Source organism: Bison bison, unplaced genomic scaffold (assembly GCF_000754665.1).
Source record: "Bison bison bison isolate TAMUID 2011002044 unplaced genomic scaffold, Bison_UMD1.0 scf7180017864134, whole genome shotgun sequence".
In the NCBI taxonomy this organism is placed as follows: Eukaryota; Metazoa; Chordata; class Mammalia; order Artiodactyla; family Bovidae; genus Bison; species Bison bison.
In genome coordinates, this window is record NW_011494706.1 from 3264825 (window position 1) to 3284066 (window position 19242).

At 45.7% G+C, this 19242-nt stretch overlaps 1 protein-coding gene across 1 annotated transcript in view; it reads left to right on the forward strand.

The window, feature by feature from the left end:
- The first annotated feature begins 336 nt into the window (after window positions 1-336).
- Window positions 337-19242, forward strand: part of SLC25A13 (solute carrier family 25 (aspartate/glutamate carrier), member 13) — a 232099-nt gene continuing 213193 nt past the window's right edge. The window contains exon 1 of the mRNA XM_010839742.1: window positions 337-497. Within this exon, the coding sequence (XP_010838044.1) occupies window positions 483-497 (15 nt within the window). The 5' untranslated portion in view covers window positions 337-482. The remainder of the gene's footprint in view (window positions 498-19242) is intronic.

The following is a 19242-nucleotide window of genomic DNA, read 5'->3' on the forward strand; positions in this document are numbered from 1 at the left end:
CTCAACTTCCCCAGCTGTGTGTCCTGCCTGTGGGTCTGGAGGCCCTGGAGCAGCCCCTGAGAGCAGCGGAAGCCAACAGCTTCCCTCGCGAGGCCACCTGCTCGCAAAAGACGGTCGTGAACCCCGCCACCGCCTGCCGGCCCCCCGCTGCAGAGGTCGCCATGCTGGACAGCGCAGCCGGGGTCACGTGCGCGGGGCCAGTCCACCGCCCCCAGACCCGGGCCCGCCCCGCAGCAGGGCAGAGGCCGTCCGGATCACGCGCGACCCGGCAGCCCCGGCCAGGCCCAGCCAATGGGCTGGCAGCGCCCGCATGACCCGCGCCGGCAGGAGGGCGTGGGGAAGCAGGCCGGGCGCGCACGCTGCCGGGCTGTATCGCCGCCCTCGCCGCCGTCGGGACGGGAAGTGAGCTGCCCAGGTCCGCAGCGCCGGCGAGCCAGTGAGAGCGTCCTGCAGCCCGCAGCTGCCCGCACCCAGGGCGAAGCATGGCGGCCGCCAAGGTAAGCGTCGGCCGGGGGCCGCGAGGGGCCCTGGCGTTCACGTGCTCGGTTGGTGCAACAGGGAAAGGAAACAGAAAGGGGCGCACGGCGGCTGTTCCACCTTGCAGCAGCGGGAGGAGGGAGGTCGCCGTCCCTCCCGGCCAGCACAAGCGGCGATTGCGGGGCCCAGGGCCCGACGTTGCCGCGGAAACTTTGCCGGCTGGACCCTCCCACTTGACCGGGCCTGGGAGTCGGTGCCTAGCGGGCGCGCGGCGGGCTGAGCCAAGGCCGGTGAAGAAGAGCAGAAGAGCGGGCGCGATGGCGTCCCGGGGTGGGAGAGGGCTTCGGGTCAGCAGGTCCCCTCGGTCACCCCAATGCGCTCCTGCTCGTGACCCCGGTTGTTGTTGACCCGACCTGAAGCTTCCCGGGGGCACAGCCGGCGCCGAAGCATGATCCTATTAGGTTTCAAAGGCTCCGCCCTCCCGCGGCTGGGGAAGTCACCTTGACTTCCGTTTTGGAGACTGCTGGAGTTGGCCAGCGCGCTTGTGCATAAAAACTCCAGAATACCTCCGCTCCCCACGCCCCCTCTTCTCATCCTTCTCTCTGCTCTGAGCATCTGACAACACTTAACACACCGGCCTCTGAGCGTTTGAGAGGCTTCTTTATAGAAATGACAAAACAGATTGTCCTGGGAGCCTGTAACTCCTGTGAAGTTCTACTTAAAAGGAGTTCTGCATAATGGTACTCGTTCACTAACCCAGAGGAAAGGCAACTCGGACAGCTTGACCTTTCCTCTTTCACCGTTTCTTGAAACCTGGGCACCATTTCAGTCTCTTTGGACTCCATTTCAACTTTTTTGGCAGAATACCATATTTAGTCCCAATCACTTGACTCATTGGAATTTATTGCTTTTAATTTTAAGTTCACGAAGGCAGCCCTTTAATCAAGCCTGTACAACTTCCTAGCTCATTTTAAGTGTCGTGAACTTAAATATACCCAACATTTCAGACATTTGTCCTTAATCAAAACTCTGTGATAACCCTTAAGAGGAAAACATGGCCAACACATCATATTCCTATTTATTCGTGCAAACTAATCACATTTGCAATGGAAATTGTAAGCAGACAAATATATTTAAATGCTGTTCTATGACTTAAGTTTCTCCAGGCCTCCCCAAATCTGCAGGCTTTTCGGTGTTCCTAGATTATGTGGCCTAAGTGCCCCTTTTCTTTTCTGTAATTACTCCAGGTTCCATCCTAAGAAGAGCACTCTGAGAATACATGAGCAGACCCATGTACATATACAGCTGTTTTAGGTAGACTCTGAGAATCACTGGGATTCATTTTTGGAGCCTACATTTAGCCCTTTCCAACCTAACAACTTCTGACCTTTTCTTTGCATTAAATTTACATGCAATCAGAGTACAAGGGAACAATTATGTTCCCTCCAGGTGACTTCTTTCAGGAGAGTAGGTGGGAGTAGATACCCATACTTTACTGTCATTTTTACTTCTGTAGATGAATTTTACTTAGTTTGGAGATAGAGTGAGGAACTTAAATGGAGGAGTAGGCATGTAGATGGAGTATAATACTGGTTAACTCGTATGAAATAAAATATATGACGTGGAAACAGGCTTAACTTTTGGGTTGTATTTTTATTAAACTGTCACATCATATCAATAAGGGCAGTTGAATTTTAGCCAAGTAGTGAGAGTCAGGGAAAATGAATCATTTCATTTTTACTCTTTGCAAACTTGTGTTTTTATTTATTTATTCATCTAAACTTGCCTCTTTTAAGGATTTCTTATGGCTGACATCATATATACATATATTTATAAACCAGCAAGACATGTCAAAATCAAGTCAGAGTAGATGAGAAAAACAGAGAGAAGGCAAAGATGAAACAAGGACTAAGGTTAATAGACAATAAGGATGTGGGTGCTTGCTAGAGGTGACTGAACCTTCTAGCAGCCAAAGCAAAGAGGAAGCGATCAGTGAGGTCAGTTACTTGGGAGAGAGGTCCCCTTTTTCTGCTCTCTGAGGGCAGTTTCTCCCCATTTCTTTTTATAAGCAGTGTGCAAACTGCATTCAAAACTGCCTCATAACCACAAACACACGTTTGTGGATTCCAGAAGGCCATTTCTTATAGTGTCTCTCATTCTAGCGCAAGGGCAGTGCAGTAAATGTAGTCTTTGTGTGTGTGTGTTAGTTACTCAGTCGTTTCTGACCCTGCAACCCCATGGACTGTAGCCCGCCATGCTCCTCTGTCCATGGAATTCTCCAGGCAAGAATACTGGAGTGGGTTGCCATTCCCTTCTCCAGGGGATCTTCCCAACCCAGGCATTGAACCCGGGTCTCCTGCATTGCAGGCAGATTCTTTACCGTCTGAGCCACGAGGGAGGCCTAATTGTAATCTTAAAAGATGAGCTGTGCTGGTCCACCTTAGTCCAGGCATGCCCCTTATTTATTAGCTGTGGACGCTTCTTGATTTTGTTCACTATTAGGCAGTGCTGTGCAGCCTGAGTTAAAGACCATGCTCTTTGCTTTTTCGTGGAGCACAGATATTCCATATTGAACACAAGTCTGTAGACTTACTAATCTTGTCTAGGGATAGGATTGACATCCCCTCTTAAAACTTGAGGAGCCTGTCTAGGGAGAGAATCTCATCTCAATGGGAATATCTAAGAAATTGGGCCCAGAATCTGAAACTCAATACTTGCAGGTGAATTCCAGCACTCACTGTGGTGAATCATTTGAATATTTAAGCAAATTTGATATTTTCTGGATGAAATTTAGCCACATCTAGCAACTTGTTGATCTCTGACCACTTACTTATTCTTAATTTTTTGGATTATTGGCCCAAGTAAGAATAGTGCCATCAGATCAGATCAGATCAGTCGCTCAGTCGTGTCCGACTCTTTGCGACCCCATGAATCGCAGCATGCCAGGCCTCCCTGTCCATCACCAACTCCGGAGTTCACTGAGACTCACGTCCATCGAGTCAGTGATGCCATCCAGCCATCTCATCCTCTGTCGTCCCCTTCTCCTCTTGCCCCCAGTCCCTTCCAGCATCAGAGTAATAGTGCCATAACAAGAGCTAATAGGAGCATCAGAGAAGGAGCCTGTTTCCCTCCCGAGGGGTGGGGAGCGGGGGACTTCTCCAAGGTAGTAGTGGTTCAGAAGGAGTGGTTGGAGGAAGAGGGGAGATCACATCAGGCACAGGAAATAGCAACTGAAAGACAGAGAAGTGAGAGTACCTGCTGCATTTAGGGGATAACAGGTAATAAATTAAATAGGAGAGTAGCTGACAACGTTGACTAGATGTGAGATTCAGTTTTTTTTTAAATTCATTAATTAATTTATTTTTGTCTGTACTGGGTCTTTGGTGCTGCACTTGGGCTTTCTCTAGTTGCCGTGAACAGGGGCTACTCTTCTTTGAGGTGCACGGGCTTCTCATTGCACTGGCTTCTCTTGTTGCAGGGCATGGGCGCTAGGGCATGTGGGTTTTAGCTGTGGTGCGAGGGCTTAGTTGCCATGAGATATGTAGGATTCCTGGACCAGGGATGGAATCTGTGTCTCCTGCATTGGCAGGCTGGATTCTTAACCACAAGAGAAGCCCAAGATTCAGTATTAAGTGAGGTAATAAAGAAAAACATTATTAAATGACTTAATAAGACTTAATGATAAGCATTAACAAGACTGTTATTAATAAGCATTAATGAGCTTCCCTGGTAGCTCAGCTGGTAGAGAATCTGCCTGCAATGCAGGAGATCCCTGTTCAATTCCTGGGTTGGGAGGATCCCCTGGAGAAGAGATAGGCTGCCAACTTGGGCTTCCCTTGTGGCTCAGCTGGTAAAGAATCCGCCTACAGTGCAGGAGACCTGGGTTTAATCCTTGGGTTGGGAAGATCCCCTGGAGGAGGGCATGGCAACCCACTCCAGTATTCTTGCCTGGAGAATCCCCATGGACAGAGGAACCTGGTAGGCTACAGTCCGTGGGGTCGCAATGAGTCAGACTCGACTGAGCAACTAAGCACAAGACCTATTATATAAGCATTAATAAAATTGTATAAGACCTTTAACATTCTTATGAGTTACAAAGTATCATTTCTGGTTTATAGATGAACACTCTGGACACCAAGGGGTGACATAAGTGGCCTAAGACCTGAGAATTAAAAAGGAGCTGGGGTTCAAATCAGCCAGCCTGGCTCCAGAGTCTGTGCTCTTAACCTGTCCACCAGATTGGCTGCCTGGTAGCTTAGCATACTGGAGAGTGGCGTTTATGGGCAGGGGAGATGACTTGGGAGGGGAAATTAGATGCCTCTTTTTTCTTCAGACTTTTATTTTGGTCTTGTAACTGTAAACCAGACTTTTATTTTTGAGAACCACTTCCACAGTGCTTACTGTGTGCCAGGCACTTTCCAAGCACTTTACAAATAATAATTCCATTATTCTTCATAATACCAAGCAGCAGCTGTGGTCTGCTTTGTCCTCATTTTACAGGTGGGAAAACTGAGTTGCAGAGAGGTTACGTAGTTTCCTCATGGTTGTAGAGAGAATAAGCCTTGCAGCTTGGATTTAAAACCTGGCATTCTGTGCTCAGAGTCTCTGCCTCACCTTCCTAGGCCTTAAAAAGAGTTCTCTTTGCATGTGAGAATTCACATACTAACGATTATGGACGTACGTACCTTCCCAATCCAGTGGTTTGTATCTATAGAATGCGTTGGCACTCAGTATATTCTTGGCGGGTTTCCCAGTTGGCGCTAGTGGTAAAGAACCCGCCTGCCAGTGCAGGAGACAAAAAAGATGGGGGTTCGATCCCTGTGTTGGGAAGATCCCCTGGAGGAGGGCATGGCGACCCAGTCCAGTATTCTTGCCTGGAGAATCCCATGGACAGAGGAGCCTGACAGGCTGCAGTCCAGTTGCAAAGAGTTGGACACAACTGAAGTGAGTTAGCATGCATGCACACACATGTGCTGATTTTTAAGTGGCTTTTGGACAAGAGTGCATAGGTCAGAAATTGTCACATGCCTTTTTAAAAAACCAGCTTTGTTGAGGCATCGGTCATATGCCATTCAAGTCACCCATTCAAAATGTAGGGTTAGTGGTGTTTTGCATGTTCATGGAATTGCACAGCTGTCACCTCTTCATATACCAGGTAGAAATTTTAATCCATTGTTCACTAATTAGGACTTGGGCTATATATATGACCTCCGTGTTTTTCATGCTTCTCATTGATAGTAATACCTTCTTCCGAGATTGGTTATTGAGGATAAAATGTGATTGAGTTTATTAAGGATATTCTTCAGGTTGAAGCTTTTCTTTCCCTCATGGTAAAAACTGCTAGGTGGTATGATACTGTTACGATAAAACAGACCAGTTTTTGTACTGGGCAGGAAGGAAAGAATGTGTGAGTTGTTTTTATGCTGCCATGATGTTGGTAAGTTTCTGTGCTTCCATCGATGTTTGATGTTTGGATTTAGGGATTTTTAAATTGATGGCGCTGGATTGGCCTTCAGTTTATGTAACACAGTGTTCCTTACTCCTCCCTTCATTAATCCTGTTCCCTTTTACCAGATGAAGAAATGGAGTCCTAGGACGGGCTGTAATTGATTCTCTAATTGAAACTCCTTTGCACTGTTGTAGACCAGGGGTTCCAGTACTTTGTAGTCCTCTGTATGGGGATAAGAGTGCTGATGCCTGGGTCTCACCTAGAAGTTCTGATTCAGTTGGACTTAGGTGTGGCCTGAACCCCAAGGTTTTTTGAATGCTCTCCAAGTGAATCAAATATGCTTCTGAGGTTGCCAGCCACAGCTCTAGGCTGTTTTTCCTGCTTTTTGCTTCAGTTGATCCTCTGGTGGTTCCTTGGAATAAGGAAGGAATGCAGTGAGAGCAATGTAAATCCCTAATCCCTAGAGTGTCATTTCAGAGGAAGGATATGCAGGGATCCCTACACGTCCTTTCTTGACAAGCTCTTTCCAGTCCTGCCCCATTTTGCCTTCGTGCTTAGGCATCAAGTGTATATAGTTTGTAATTATCCTAGAATATAGGTTTTATCACCAAATTGATGCCAAGCTCCTTTTGTCCCCGGTGAGGTCTCGGTGGCTTTCTTTATCAGTGTAGGTGCTTGTGGGGGAAATGTTGCAAAGAGGACTGTAACGCTGGTCTTGCAGCCTTTTTCCTGGCTGACCTCGTTGGGTGCCCACGTGTTGTCCATGTTGGGTCACAGTGCTCTACGAGTGTTGTTTAGCATATAGAGAGCTGGGGGTGAGGAGAGGGGTGGGAAGTGCTGAAAGCCGGTGTGCGGGGTAAGAAGATCCAGCCGGTCTTCTTGGATATCAAGTTCTTTTCTAAGATTGCTGGAGGAAGTCTTGACTCCTCCCGCCTCTTTGACCTTTTGTCCTGTGAGCAGCCTCTGCTTTTGTTGAGTTACAGGGAAGCATTCCTTCCCGTGTTCCCCACTGTCCGTGAGGTTTAGGTCTGCTGGGCATGGTCCGTTCCTACTCCCCCTACTTGGCATGTGCCGCCTCATGAACACCTGTGCTTCCCGCCATGTTTTCTCGGATGCCTTTGGGTGGGTCTTGGAACAGAGGCATGTGTGAGCCTGCTGGTGTTCTTGCTTCTTGGGAGTAAGGAGGACATGCCCTTGTCACAGTGATGTAATTCCCTTGGCACAGTACTTGATAGCAACTGAGCAAACCTTGTTTTCCATGCCCATTTTACCAGACCCTCTTGTTGGGTCAAGTCGACCCCATCAATGGCGGCTCTGGTCTCCTAGCTCAGAATTATCCCCAGTGACTAGCTTGTAGAGTGGTGGTCTGGTTTGTTGGTTGGAAACATTTAAAAGATAGAGTACTTGTGCTTACCATTTCCTTTGGGAATTTGCTGTGTAGTTGCATGAGTGAAAATAGGCCTGGATGGTTCCTTTTGACTTTAGGTGCTGACAACATAGCAAAGTTGGCAGTGTTGAAATTCTTAGCAATTTAACCTAAATAAACCACTCTATTTAATGACTGTTATTAGGCTAGTAGCTTTGTCTTGATTTCCACATGTAGTCAGAGTTTCCACATGTTTTCCCTGAAAACTGTTGACTTGATATGAAAGTCAGATATTTCAAGATCCACTTACTGTTTTATGGTAAAATATCTTTTGCATAAGACGGTACAATTTGTAAGAAAATTGTCTAAGTAAGTGTAGGGGAAGAGAAAGTTTCCCTCACTTCTCTTAGGGTTCCTGGCTGGAGCTGAAAATTAAAATGACGAGGACAGATGAACAAAAGAAAAGCATACACATTTTGTTGAATTTTTGTGTGTACCTGAGAACCCGCACAAGAAGTGAAAGTGACCAGAGCAGAAAGCTTTAAAATCCTTTGGACAGTGAAAAATAAATTTGTAAAGAGGTGGCAAGACAACGGGGTTTGCACTAGGGGTAGTAAATGGGGAAGAAGTAACTGGGAAGGTAAGGGTGAGTTTAACAATGTCTGTGTGTGTGAGTTTCTGAGCCCTAACTTGCCCATCTTTGATGAGGAGGTTGTCTTCCCTCCTCCTGGTACAGGGGTGGTACTCTCTGCAGGAGAATTTATGACCTGTTTCAGGAAAGAAGGTGGGGTTGGGCAGAAGGTCAGATGACCTTCCCCTTTCTGCTGTTTTCTTAAACTCCTTCAGCTCGAGATACTGAATGTACCAGATTTTGAGGACGCATGTCCTGAACCTTGTCATAAGTCTGATTTGAACGGGGCTTTTAGACCTAAGTGTACCTTTGGTAGTTTTTCTGAGTTTGACATGATTTGTATCCGTCTGACCCTGGGCACGGTTGTAGTCTGAGATGCAGAGAACCCCCAACTGCTCAGTCAGCACCACTGTCTCAGTTGGGAAAAGCTTCAAGAACTTTTTTAAATCAGTGGTTGAGTGAGAGAGCTTTGGACTGGAAGGCAGGAAAACCGAGGTTACCAGTCCAGTGCTTCCACTGATGGTGAGAACGTAAAGTCTGACTTCTCTGGTGCTCAGTGTCCCCCTGTGGGAAACAAGGCCTGTGAGGAGCAAATGAAATACAATGTGGGAAAGCATTTGAGGACTATGAACCGCTGTAGAACTGTCAAGTGATATCTATTGGAGACTGTGGGACATTTCCACCGAACCGAAAACTGGGGATGTATTGATAGATATTACTTGGGTCTTCCCAGGTGGCTCAGTGGTAATGAATCCACCTGCCAATGCAAAAGACCCAGGTTCAATCCTTGGGTTGGGAAGATACCCTGGAGAAGGAAATGGCAACCCATTATAGTATTCTTGCCTGGGAAATCCTATGGACAGAAGAGCCTGGTGGATTACAGTCCATGGGGTCGGAAAGAGTCAGACACGACTGAGTGACTGAGCACACGCACATATATCATTTGACCTACTTGAACAGAAGATGGTGTGCTTTCTTAAGCTCGTGATCTACTAAGTAGTCATCTAGTAATGGCTAGGCAGTCTGTCTAGTAATGTCTAGTCTGTCTAGACTGCTAGGCAGTCTGTCTAGTAATGGCTAGGCAGGCTGTCTGCCTAAAGAGACCAAATTCTCTTTAGTGGTCTTCCTGGAGTCTGGCGATTGGAAGTTTATGGTCCAAGGATGAAAAGCATTGGTTTTACGCAGGAGCTTGTTAGAATTGCAGCATCTGTACACTCATCCCAGGACAAAGACTCTGTGGCTTCAGGATCTGCATTTTAAGTAGCTCCCAGGGGTACTGTATGTGCATTAAAGTTCCCAGAATATTGGTCTGGACCTCTTGTCACTGTGTTATTAAATGTAGCTGCCTTTCTAAACTAAGGGTACGGTGTCTTTCGATTTGGTTGTAAATCAATTCAATTTTTGCAGAATTAAATCCATGGTGATAAAATCCAGTATAAAATTTTGGATTCTTTGGGCTAATTTGGATTCCACCAGTGCCAGTGTATTATTTTAGAACACGTCTCTGAATTACTATTTAAAGGTTATCAGTCAATCAGTCAGTGAAAGCCGCTCAGTGGTGTCCGACTCTTCTCGACCCCATGGACTGTAGCTCGCCAGGCTCCTCTGTCCATGGGATTTCCCAGGCAAGAATACTGGAGTGTGTTGCCGTTTCCTCCTCCAGAAGATCTTCCCAACCCAGGGATTGAAACCAGGTCTTCTACATTGGATTCTTGACCATCCGAGCCACCAGGGAAGCCTATTTAAGGGTTATGACCGTCTCCATTTCTTTGCTGCCTACTTGTACTTAAAGTCCTTGAAAATAAACTTATGCCCTTTCTATTTTTTGGCATTCTCTTCTAAGAGTCACCAGTGATCTCTGTTCTGAAACTGTTGGCATGCTGTCCTTTATCTCTGACTTTACAGGATCGTGACCTGCTCCTTCCCTCCTGGGATGCCTTCTGCCAGCTTTCATGACGTGCCCTCTCCTGGCTGGCCGCTTAGCTTACGCTGGTCCCTTCTCCATGGCCAGCTTCTTTTTGTCCTTCTGCTCCCCTTGACCCCCCCACTCTGAAATGTTGGTGTCCCCCTGGCCTCCACCTGAGATCCTCTGCCTTCTGACCGCTGGGGCTCCACGGCAGCTCTCTCAAGCACCAGCCTTGCGTTTTTGGCTTTTCATTGGAAATCTCAACTTGTCTGTCTCAGAGATATTCCAGACTCTGTTTATTCGAGTTGAATTCATTTTCTTGATCACGCCTCACCTTTAGCTGCAGTTTAACTTTTCCTGCTAGTTAAAGTTTCTGCTTAGTTCACTCAGTACCTTTGTGGGCAGCCAGGAGAGACACCACTGGTGGGAACCTGGACACGGGCAAAGAGATGGCTCACTTAGACCTTTCTGGGTCCCTGGGGCAGGTGTGTCTCGTCTCCTGCGTGTTTTGGCTTCAGGTCCTCGTTCCTTTTGAGCTCCAGCACGGCCGTAGCTCTAAGCTGGTTTTGCCTTTCGTCTCTTCCCTTCACTTTCCTCTCCACTCTGGAGTGCCTGAAATTGTCACGGACTTTTCTAAAACTGCCTCTTGTATCCGTATTCAGAGCAGTCCTGTGTTCCTGGGTCCAGCCCTTGACAGTCTTTAAAAAATGCATTCAAGTGTGTTATTGATTCCAGCTATACGTCGCCTCCTATACTGATTGCTGGGCTTCCCTAAACGAGTAAGCTGTTGGACTTGTTTTCAGGACCTCACAGTCTACAGAGATTAAAATGACCAGATAATGTGAAGACCCAAGCTTCTTATTTGATCTTTATCATCATCTACAAGACAGCGGGGAAGGTGTCGTTAGCTCATTTGAGGGAGAGAGGTAAGGTTCAGAAGGGTCGTGCAGATAGCAGTGGCAGCAGCAGCTGACAAAAGCCCAACACTGTTCCAGGCGCTTCGCGTGTGAAGTCACGTAGTCTCCAGAGCAGTCCCGTGGCATGTGACTGCCTGTCTTGTCTCCACTACCCAGATGGGGCAACTCGTCTGTGCAGAACAGTTAACTCTCGAAGCACAGAGAGATTCAGTGACTTGCCCCAGGTCACACAGCTTTCAAGCGGCAGAGCTGTGACTTGCACACAGGCAGCCTGGCCTGTCAAGGCACATATCGAATGTACTGCACGGCCGTCTTGAGTTTACCTGGCTGCACAGTGTGGCTGCCTGATGTCCTGAGAATAAAAATGCAATCTCATTAGCCAGATTCCGCCTCCTCGGTCTTGGCCGTTGTCTCACTTTTCCAGTGTTACCTCATGCCCGTTCCCTTCTCATACCCTTCACAGCGGTTTGTATTATAAATGGGACGTGTCCAACCCCTGTTCAGATTCCCTGCCATAAAGCTGTGGCAACAGTGTAGCAGGAAAAAAAAAGGGGGGGGGGGGCTGTTTGTTTGTTTAATTTAGAGCTCAGTCAGAAGCAGGAATGTTTCCTGTCGTTCCTCTCCATTGGTGGGCAGATTTTTATTTTATTTTTTTAGTTCTTTCCTTCAGTTTTAGGGAAAACCGGTCTTAATGGTGTTTTCTCTTTCCTTGGAGTATCTGTAAGGATGTTAAAACCCATGCCCTAGTTTTCACAGTTGGTTTGTCCCAATGAAAATTCAGACAGTCTGCACATGGCATTTGGTCGATATGTCTTTTAACTCTTGTGAATCTATAGGTTTGGCTCCCCATCTTTTGGTGTGCCTGCCTGCAGTTTATTTGATGAGTGAATTGGGTCATCCTTCCTGTAGTTTCGCACAATTTGGACTTTGCTGACTGCACCACCCCCCCGCCCCCACCCATGTTCCTCTGTCCCCAGTGTTTCCTGACAATTGATAGTTAGATGTGGACGCTTGATTGAGTTTAAGGTTTTATTTATTTTTATTTTTTGGCTGGAATACTTCCTAGGTGGTTGCTGGCTGTCTCTCTCAGGTTACTGGATCCTTGGTATTGGATACACGCACCAGGAGGCACATAATTCCTGGTTATTTCCTCTGTTGTTATGTTTGGTGAGTGGGTTTGGATACTGCCTTCCTGATCCACCAGCATTTTGCATAATGGTTTATTTTAGTTGGCTAGGTTTTAATATTCACAATTGTTCTTTTCTGTGCATTGCGTTTATTCATCTTCTAAACACACACACACGTGCCTGTGTGTTTGTATACACATATATATATGTATACATCATGTGTATTACAATGAGTGTGTCTCACAGTTACAATAAATGGTGGTTATTAAAAGCAACTGGATAGTAATCAAAGGGGTATGGAGTTTGTGTTTGGGATGATGAAACGGATAGTGCTGTTGATTGTATATTGTGAATGTACTCAATGCCACTGAATTGTACACTTAAAATGTTAATTTTTATGGATGTTTTACGACTACAAAAGCAAATCAGTTGAAAATGGATTGTAGCATACTGAATTTTTTTTAAAAAGTCCATCATTCCATGATGATTATTCTTCCTCAAGAAGAGTCAAAGGGAGATGCAGATGGGGAGGTGAAGTTCTTTTTTTCTGAACAATGCCAACTGATAAAGTAGAAGTTATGATAGAACTAGAAAAGAAATTTATTTGGCAACCTGCAGGTAATAATTGATTCAGGCAGATGTCCTCAGTGGATGCTAAACTCTTCAGTAAAAGATTATTGGGATTCTCTGTGTCTCAGAGTGAAAGAGTTAGTCACTCAGTTGTGTCTGACCCCATGAACTGTATAGCCTGACAGGCTCCTCGGTCCATGGGATTCTCCAGGCAAGAATATTGGAGCGGTAGTCATTCCCCTTTCCAGGCGATCTTTGCAACCCAGGGATGGAACCTGGGTCTCCTGCATTATAGGCAGATTCTTTACCGTCTGAACCACCAGGGAAGAGTATTTCCTTATAAATTACTTACCAACTATAAAGGGGAAAAGATACCATTATAGCAGAGGACTTGTCCTCCATCTGTGATCCAGTTTAACATTATCGGGAAGAGGGAAACGCTAGCATGGAGCACCACTGGTGTGATGTGATGGAAAATACACAACGTGACCTTTAGAGGTTTCCTGCCAAAGGGTTGCGTGTGAATCTAATCATGAGGAAACAATTATACATATCCAGAAAGTAGGACATTTCGTAAGACCTCTGGTCTGACTTTAAAAATGCCAGTCTTATGAATGAAAAGGCTCAAATAAAGGAGGCTCCCGAACAGACATGACAACCAAATGCAGTGTTTGAAACTGGATCCAAAACAAATAAAAGAATGGTCCTGTTGGAGCCATTTGAATAAGGAGTTTATATTCAGTGATACTGTATTAGTTGGCTGGGGCTGCCAAAACAAAGTACCTCAGACGGAGTGGCCTAAACAGCAGAAGTTTATTTTCCCACTAACCTAAAGGCTAGGAGTCCAAGATCAAGGTGTAGCAGGGTTGGTTTCTTCTGAGGCTTTCCTCCTTGGCTCATGGATGGCCTTTGTCTCGTGTCTTGACGTGGTCTTTCCTCTGTGTCTGTGCCCTAATTTATGCTTCTTGTAAGGACACCAGTCTTAATGGCTTAAAGCCTACTTTAATGACCTCAGTTTACCTTAATTACTATGAGTATCCTGTCTCCAAATACAGGTATATTCTGACGTCCTGGGGTTAAGGCTTCAACATATGAATTTGGTGGGGGGAACACAGTTCAGCACATAACAGATATTGAACTGTTTTTAAATTCCCTTGGGGGAGAGAGTGATAACGATGTTCTGAAGGAAAATGGTCCTGGTTTTGTTTCTTATTCTTTATGTTTTCCACTAGATTTTAAGCTGAGAACTGAGCCCTCACAGTACATGTTCCATAACATTCAGACACTGTTTGTTGAATTGTTCATCTATTTGTGGGTGCCACCCATGGCAGAATGAAAGGGGGCAGGAGACTCTTCTGTTGCATGTGTGTGGTTTGTCAGAAACTTTTCTCTTTCCCTAATAAACCATTTTTCTCAAGCCTCTCCAGCCTTCACTGAGCAAACAAACAAAAAGCACTATCTTGGAATACTTGAGGAGCTGTGTGTGAGTCACCTCCAAGAGCATGCATAATGGGGAATCATAGCTGCAGAGTAAACCCCGGCAGGGATCTGGCCATTCAAAGTGGATGAATCTCCATGACTACAAAGTAGCTGCTTCGGAAGGAGGCTCCCGGGGAAATGTGCTTCCTTGTGACTGAGAAGGTCTGGCTGGATTAAAGGGAGACAGTTCCAGCAGGTCTGAACAGTATGTCCATTGCTGCTGTTTCAGACCAGCTGCTCCCAATAGCATACTGGGTCCTGCAAGAGGTTTGACCAGAAAGGCTGGTGACCTGTCAGCTCTCTTATCTGACTCTGCTGGGCCCCCTGGCAAGGACTTCCATTCCTTGTGAATCGTCACACTCCTTTATTTTTTTGGTTGGCTGTGGGTCTCTGTTATTGCGTGCGAGCTCTCTCTAGTTGCAGCGTGTGGGCCTCTCGCTGCAGGGACTTCTCTGGTTGTGGAGCGCGGACTCTAGGGCACGTGGGCATCAGTAGTTGTGGCTCACCTGCTTACTTGTTCCATGGCTTGTGGGCTCTTCCTGGACCAGGGATCAAACCCACGTCTCCTGCATTGGAGGCAGAATCCCAACCACTGGACCACCAAGGAGATCCCACGCACTTATGTTACCGCAGGGTGATTTGCCTCTGCATTTCAGGATTCCACTTTCTTTGCATTTTGAATCTCAGCTCCAGAAGTAAAAGGTAGCTCAGCCCCTGGTTTCCTTATGACGGTTCTTGGAGATTTCTGTTAGTCTGTGTCTGATGTCCACCTGTAGTTTAAGAAGAGCCGGTCTTGACCTTTGACCACTCTTCCATTGGGCTATTTGCCTTCTCATATTGACTTTGTCCAAGAGCGCTTTTAAATTAAGAACTTTGGCCTTTTGTCCTATTACACATTATTTATATATTTATTTCTGCAATTGTTTGACGTTTAACTGGCTCATACACACTTTCAACTTTTTCAACCTTGTATGTTACATGTTTGGGCTTCCCTGGTGGCTCTGATGGTAAAGAATCTGCCTGCAATGCGAGAGACCCAGGTTCAATCCCTGGGTCGGGAAGATCTCCTGGAGAAGGGAATAGCTACCCACTCCAGAATTCTTGCCTGGAGAATTCCACGGACAGAGGAGCCATTAATCTTTTCCTGTATGGCTCCTGCATTCTGGGTCATCTGTTGTGTTTAAACACAGCTTTCCCTCCTCGTATTATGCAAGAAACCACTCATGTTTGATATCAGATGAAAGGTAGGGAGCCAGTGTACTTTTTGTTGCTGTTCCATCCCACAAGGTCATGAACTCCCATTAGTGCCACATCATCAGCCAGTGCAACCTGCTGCCAGGTCGGGCCAGACTCTCTGCTGGCTCAGACTCTGATTCGTTCCAAAAGCCAAGAGAGCCTTGCATTAGGGCTCAGCTGTCCACCGATGCCTCGGTCAGTGGGGCCGCTGTGAATACAGAAAGGTTGCAAGGAGCCGAGAAGCAGGGAACTGCTAGATTCTGTCCCGGGTTATGCTGCTTTCATTCAATCCTGATTCTCTCTCATTCTCTCTCTGTAACAGATGAGAAAAACAGTATGTCACATTGCTGGTTAGCAAGAGAATCAAATTTAACATTCATTTGCAAAGTCCATAAAATAGGGGCAAATAGCATTCTATGTGGGAAATCTGGTTACAAAACCTTCCAGGAGGAACTGGCATTTGACTTAAAACTTAAAAAAAACAAATACCCTTTTTTTAAACGTCTCATAATGGAAAGTTTCCATAGGAAATTAGAACAGCGTGACAAACTCTTATGTCCCTTTCCAGCCACTTTCAGAAGTTATCAATTTATGGACGATGTTGTTAATTTATACTACACCCTCTCTTGTCTTTCCATCCTCCTGATTTTTTCAAAGCAAACCCCCGACATCATACATGTAAATATTACGGTATATCTCCAAAACAGATTTTTCCAAAGCACAACTGAAATATCATTGTTACATTAAAAAAAAAAAATCAGTGCCTCTTCACGTATGATCAAATATCTATTCTGTACACATTTTACACATTTCCACTATCATCTTGGAGAAGGAAATAGTAACCCACTCCAGTATTCTTGCCTGGAAAATCCCATGGACAGAGGAGCCTAGCGGGCTACAGTCCACTGGGTCACAAAGAGTCAGACACGACTGAGTGACTAAACCATCACTATCATCTTACAATTTTTAAAATTGTTTTCGAATGGTCATCTAAAGGAGGCCTGGGATGGCAGTTGGTTGATGTGACCTAATTTTGTTTACTCTCCAGGTGCTCTGCTTTCTTAATCTCGTGTTCTCTCTTCCTTTTGAAAGTCTTTATAATGTAATGATTGAAATCATGAACTTTGTTCAAATTGTGGCTCTGGGCAAGTCACTCTACCTCTGTGTACCTCAGTTGCCTCATCTATAAACGGGCCAAGGTTGTTGTTCCTTCCTGGGTTATTGCGGGGGGCAGTTAATGCACTCATGTTTCTAAAGCTTAGAGCTGGGCCCGGACGTAGAAAGCTTTGCAGAAGTGTGAGCGTCCAAGGGGTTTGGAACCAGAGCGCGTGCCCAGGGTCATGTTGGAAGTCGTGGGGGAAGGTGGAGGAGGACTTGCTCCAGTGAAATTGTGAACAGTCTTTGGCACGAGTATCCCAGCTGTGCAGAGGGCTCCTGTTGGTTTTCTTTTAACTTCTTCCTGGATTCTTGACTATTCTTCAATTATATGATGCTGATATACAGCAGAAATTTGAACAGGTAAGGTATTATTTAGTGAAAGCAACTTTCTATTGTCCTGTGATTTGCTGCTTTTTCTTCCTCTGCATTTATTAAGTTAGCTATTCTCTCCCAGAAGCCATTTTAACTTTCTATGGCATTATCTGGGCTCCTGCAACCTGTGATCTCCTAAGTAGAACCTTTCAGCACTTTATAAATATGTCATATACTTTTTATATTCCTTTGTTCCCCATCAGAACATACATCCCAGTCTTCAGAACAGTACAGTCAGTTTTATTCATTTAAGGAGCAGTAGTCATTTGACACTTGCTAATATGTAACAAATTATATTGGGAGTGGTAATTACAACTGCAGCTGGTTCCTAATTATACTGTAACCTTGATGCTTTAAAAAAAAATTGAGACGGAGTTCAGCATATAATACTGAGAATAATATTCTGCATTAGGTAAATCCACCTAACCATGGGTGTTTATGTATCATAATGCCAAAATCAAAAAGACTTTATTTTAAATTGCTTTCAGCTACAATGTTGTCCAGTAGCACCATTCACAAGGATAGCTTAAAGTCCCCCTCTTTGATCGCCAAATTCTTGGCACATCCTCCAGGTATTAATAGTATAGTTAGTGTGAAATGACCTGGGCTCTAGGGTCATTATTGCTCTGTGATTTGCTACCACTCATTTAAGACCAAGTGTCTTAAATGCCACAGCTTCCTCATCTGGAGACTGGGGATATTTTGTTTGTTTGTTTGTTTGAACTTTTTATTCTATATTGCTGCTACTGCTAAGTCACTTCAGTTGTGTCTGACTCTGTGCGACCCCATAGACGGCAGCCCACCAGGCTCCCCTGTCCCTGGGATTCTCCAGGCAAGAACACTGGAGTGGGTTGCCATTTCCTTCTCCAATGCATGAAAGTGAAAACTGAAAGTGAAGTCGCTCAGTCATGTCTGACTCTTAGCGACCCCATGGACTGCAGCCTACTAGGCTTTCCATCCATGGGATTTTCCAGGCAAGAGTACTGGAGTGGGGTGCCATTGCCTTCTCGAATTCTATATTGAGGTATAGCCAATTAACAATGCTGTGATAGTTTCAGGTGGACAGCAAAGGGACTCAGCCATGCATACACATGTATCCTTTCTCCCCCAAGCTCCCGTCCCATCCAGGCTGCCACATGACATTGAGCAGAGCTCCATGTGCTGTACAATAGATCCTTGTTGGTTATCCACTTTAAATATACAGGTGTGTACATGTCCATCCCAAACTCCCTAACTGTCCCTTCCCCTAGACAACCATAAGTTTGTCTTCTAAGTCTGTGAGTGAAGACTGGGGCTATTAATGGTTCTTCACTTTAGATAGTTTTGGTGATATTTAAGTGAGATCAGGCATAAAGATCAGGCGTACAGCCTTTAGGACATGCCTAGCCTAGAGTTCAGGGCCCAGTAAAAGTTAGCTGGTGAGTGTTAATTGCTGTAATCCAGTGATAAACAACCCAGTCCAAGACTTTACCTCCACCACCCCTGACTCCAGCAGAGTTATGGTCTTAGTTCTGCCATCAATCTTAATTTGTGGTAGCATGTATCATCACACGCTTTGTACCAGCAACTTGCTGATAAATTTGTCATCACCCCCCTCCCCCTGCCCCCGGAGGGGTAGTTCAGTTCAGTTCTGTTCAGTTCAGTTGCTCAGTCCTGTCTGACTCTTTGCGACCCCACGAAGCGCAGCACGCCAGGCCTCCTGTCTATCACCAACTCCCAGAGTTCACACAGACTCATGTCCATCGAATCAGTGATGCCATCCAGCCATCTCATCCTCTGTCGTCCCCTTCTCCTCCTGCCCCCAATCCCTCCCAGCATCAGAGTCTTTTCCAATGAGTCAACTCTTCACATGAGGTGGTCAAAGTACTGGAGTTTCAGCTTCAGCATCATTCCTTCCAAAGAAATCCCAGGGCTGATCTCCTTCGGAATGGACTGGTTGGATCTCCTTGCAGTCCAAGGGACTCTCTCAAGAGTCTTCTCCAACACCACAGTTCAAAAGCATCAATTCTTCGGCACTCAGCTTTCTTCACAGTCCAACTCTCACATCCATACATGACCACAGGAAAAACCATAGCCTTGACTAGATGGACCTTTGTTGGCAAAGTAATGTCTCTGCTTTTGAATATGCTATCTAGGTTGGTCATAACTTTCCTTCCAAGGAGTAAGTGTCTTTTAATTTCATGGCTGCAGTCACCATCTGCAGTGATTTTAGAGCCCAAAAAAATAAAGTCTGACGTTGTTTCCACTGTTTCCCCATCTATTTCCCATGAAGTTATGGGAACAGATGCCATGATCTTCGGTTTCTGAATGTTGAGCTTTAAGCCAACTTTTTCACTCTCCACTTTCACTTTCATCAAGAGGCTTTTGAGTTCCTCTTCACTTTCTGCCATAAGGGTGGTGTCATCTGCATATCTGAGGCTATTGATATTTTTCCCAGCAGTCTTGATTCCAGCTTGTGTTTCTTCCAGCCCAGTGTTTCTCATGATGTACTCTGCATATAAGTTAAATAAGCAGGGTGACAATATACAGCCTTGACGTACTCCTTTTCCTCTGT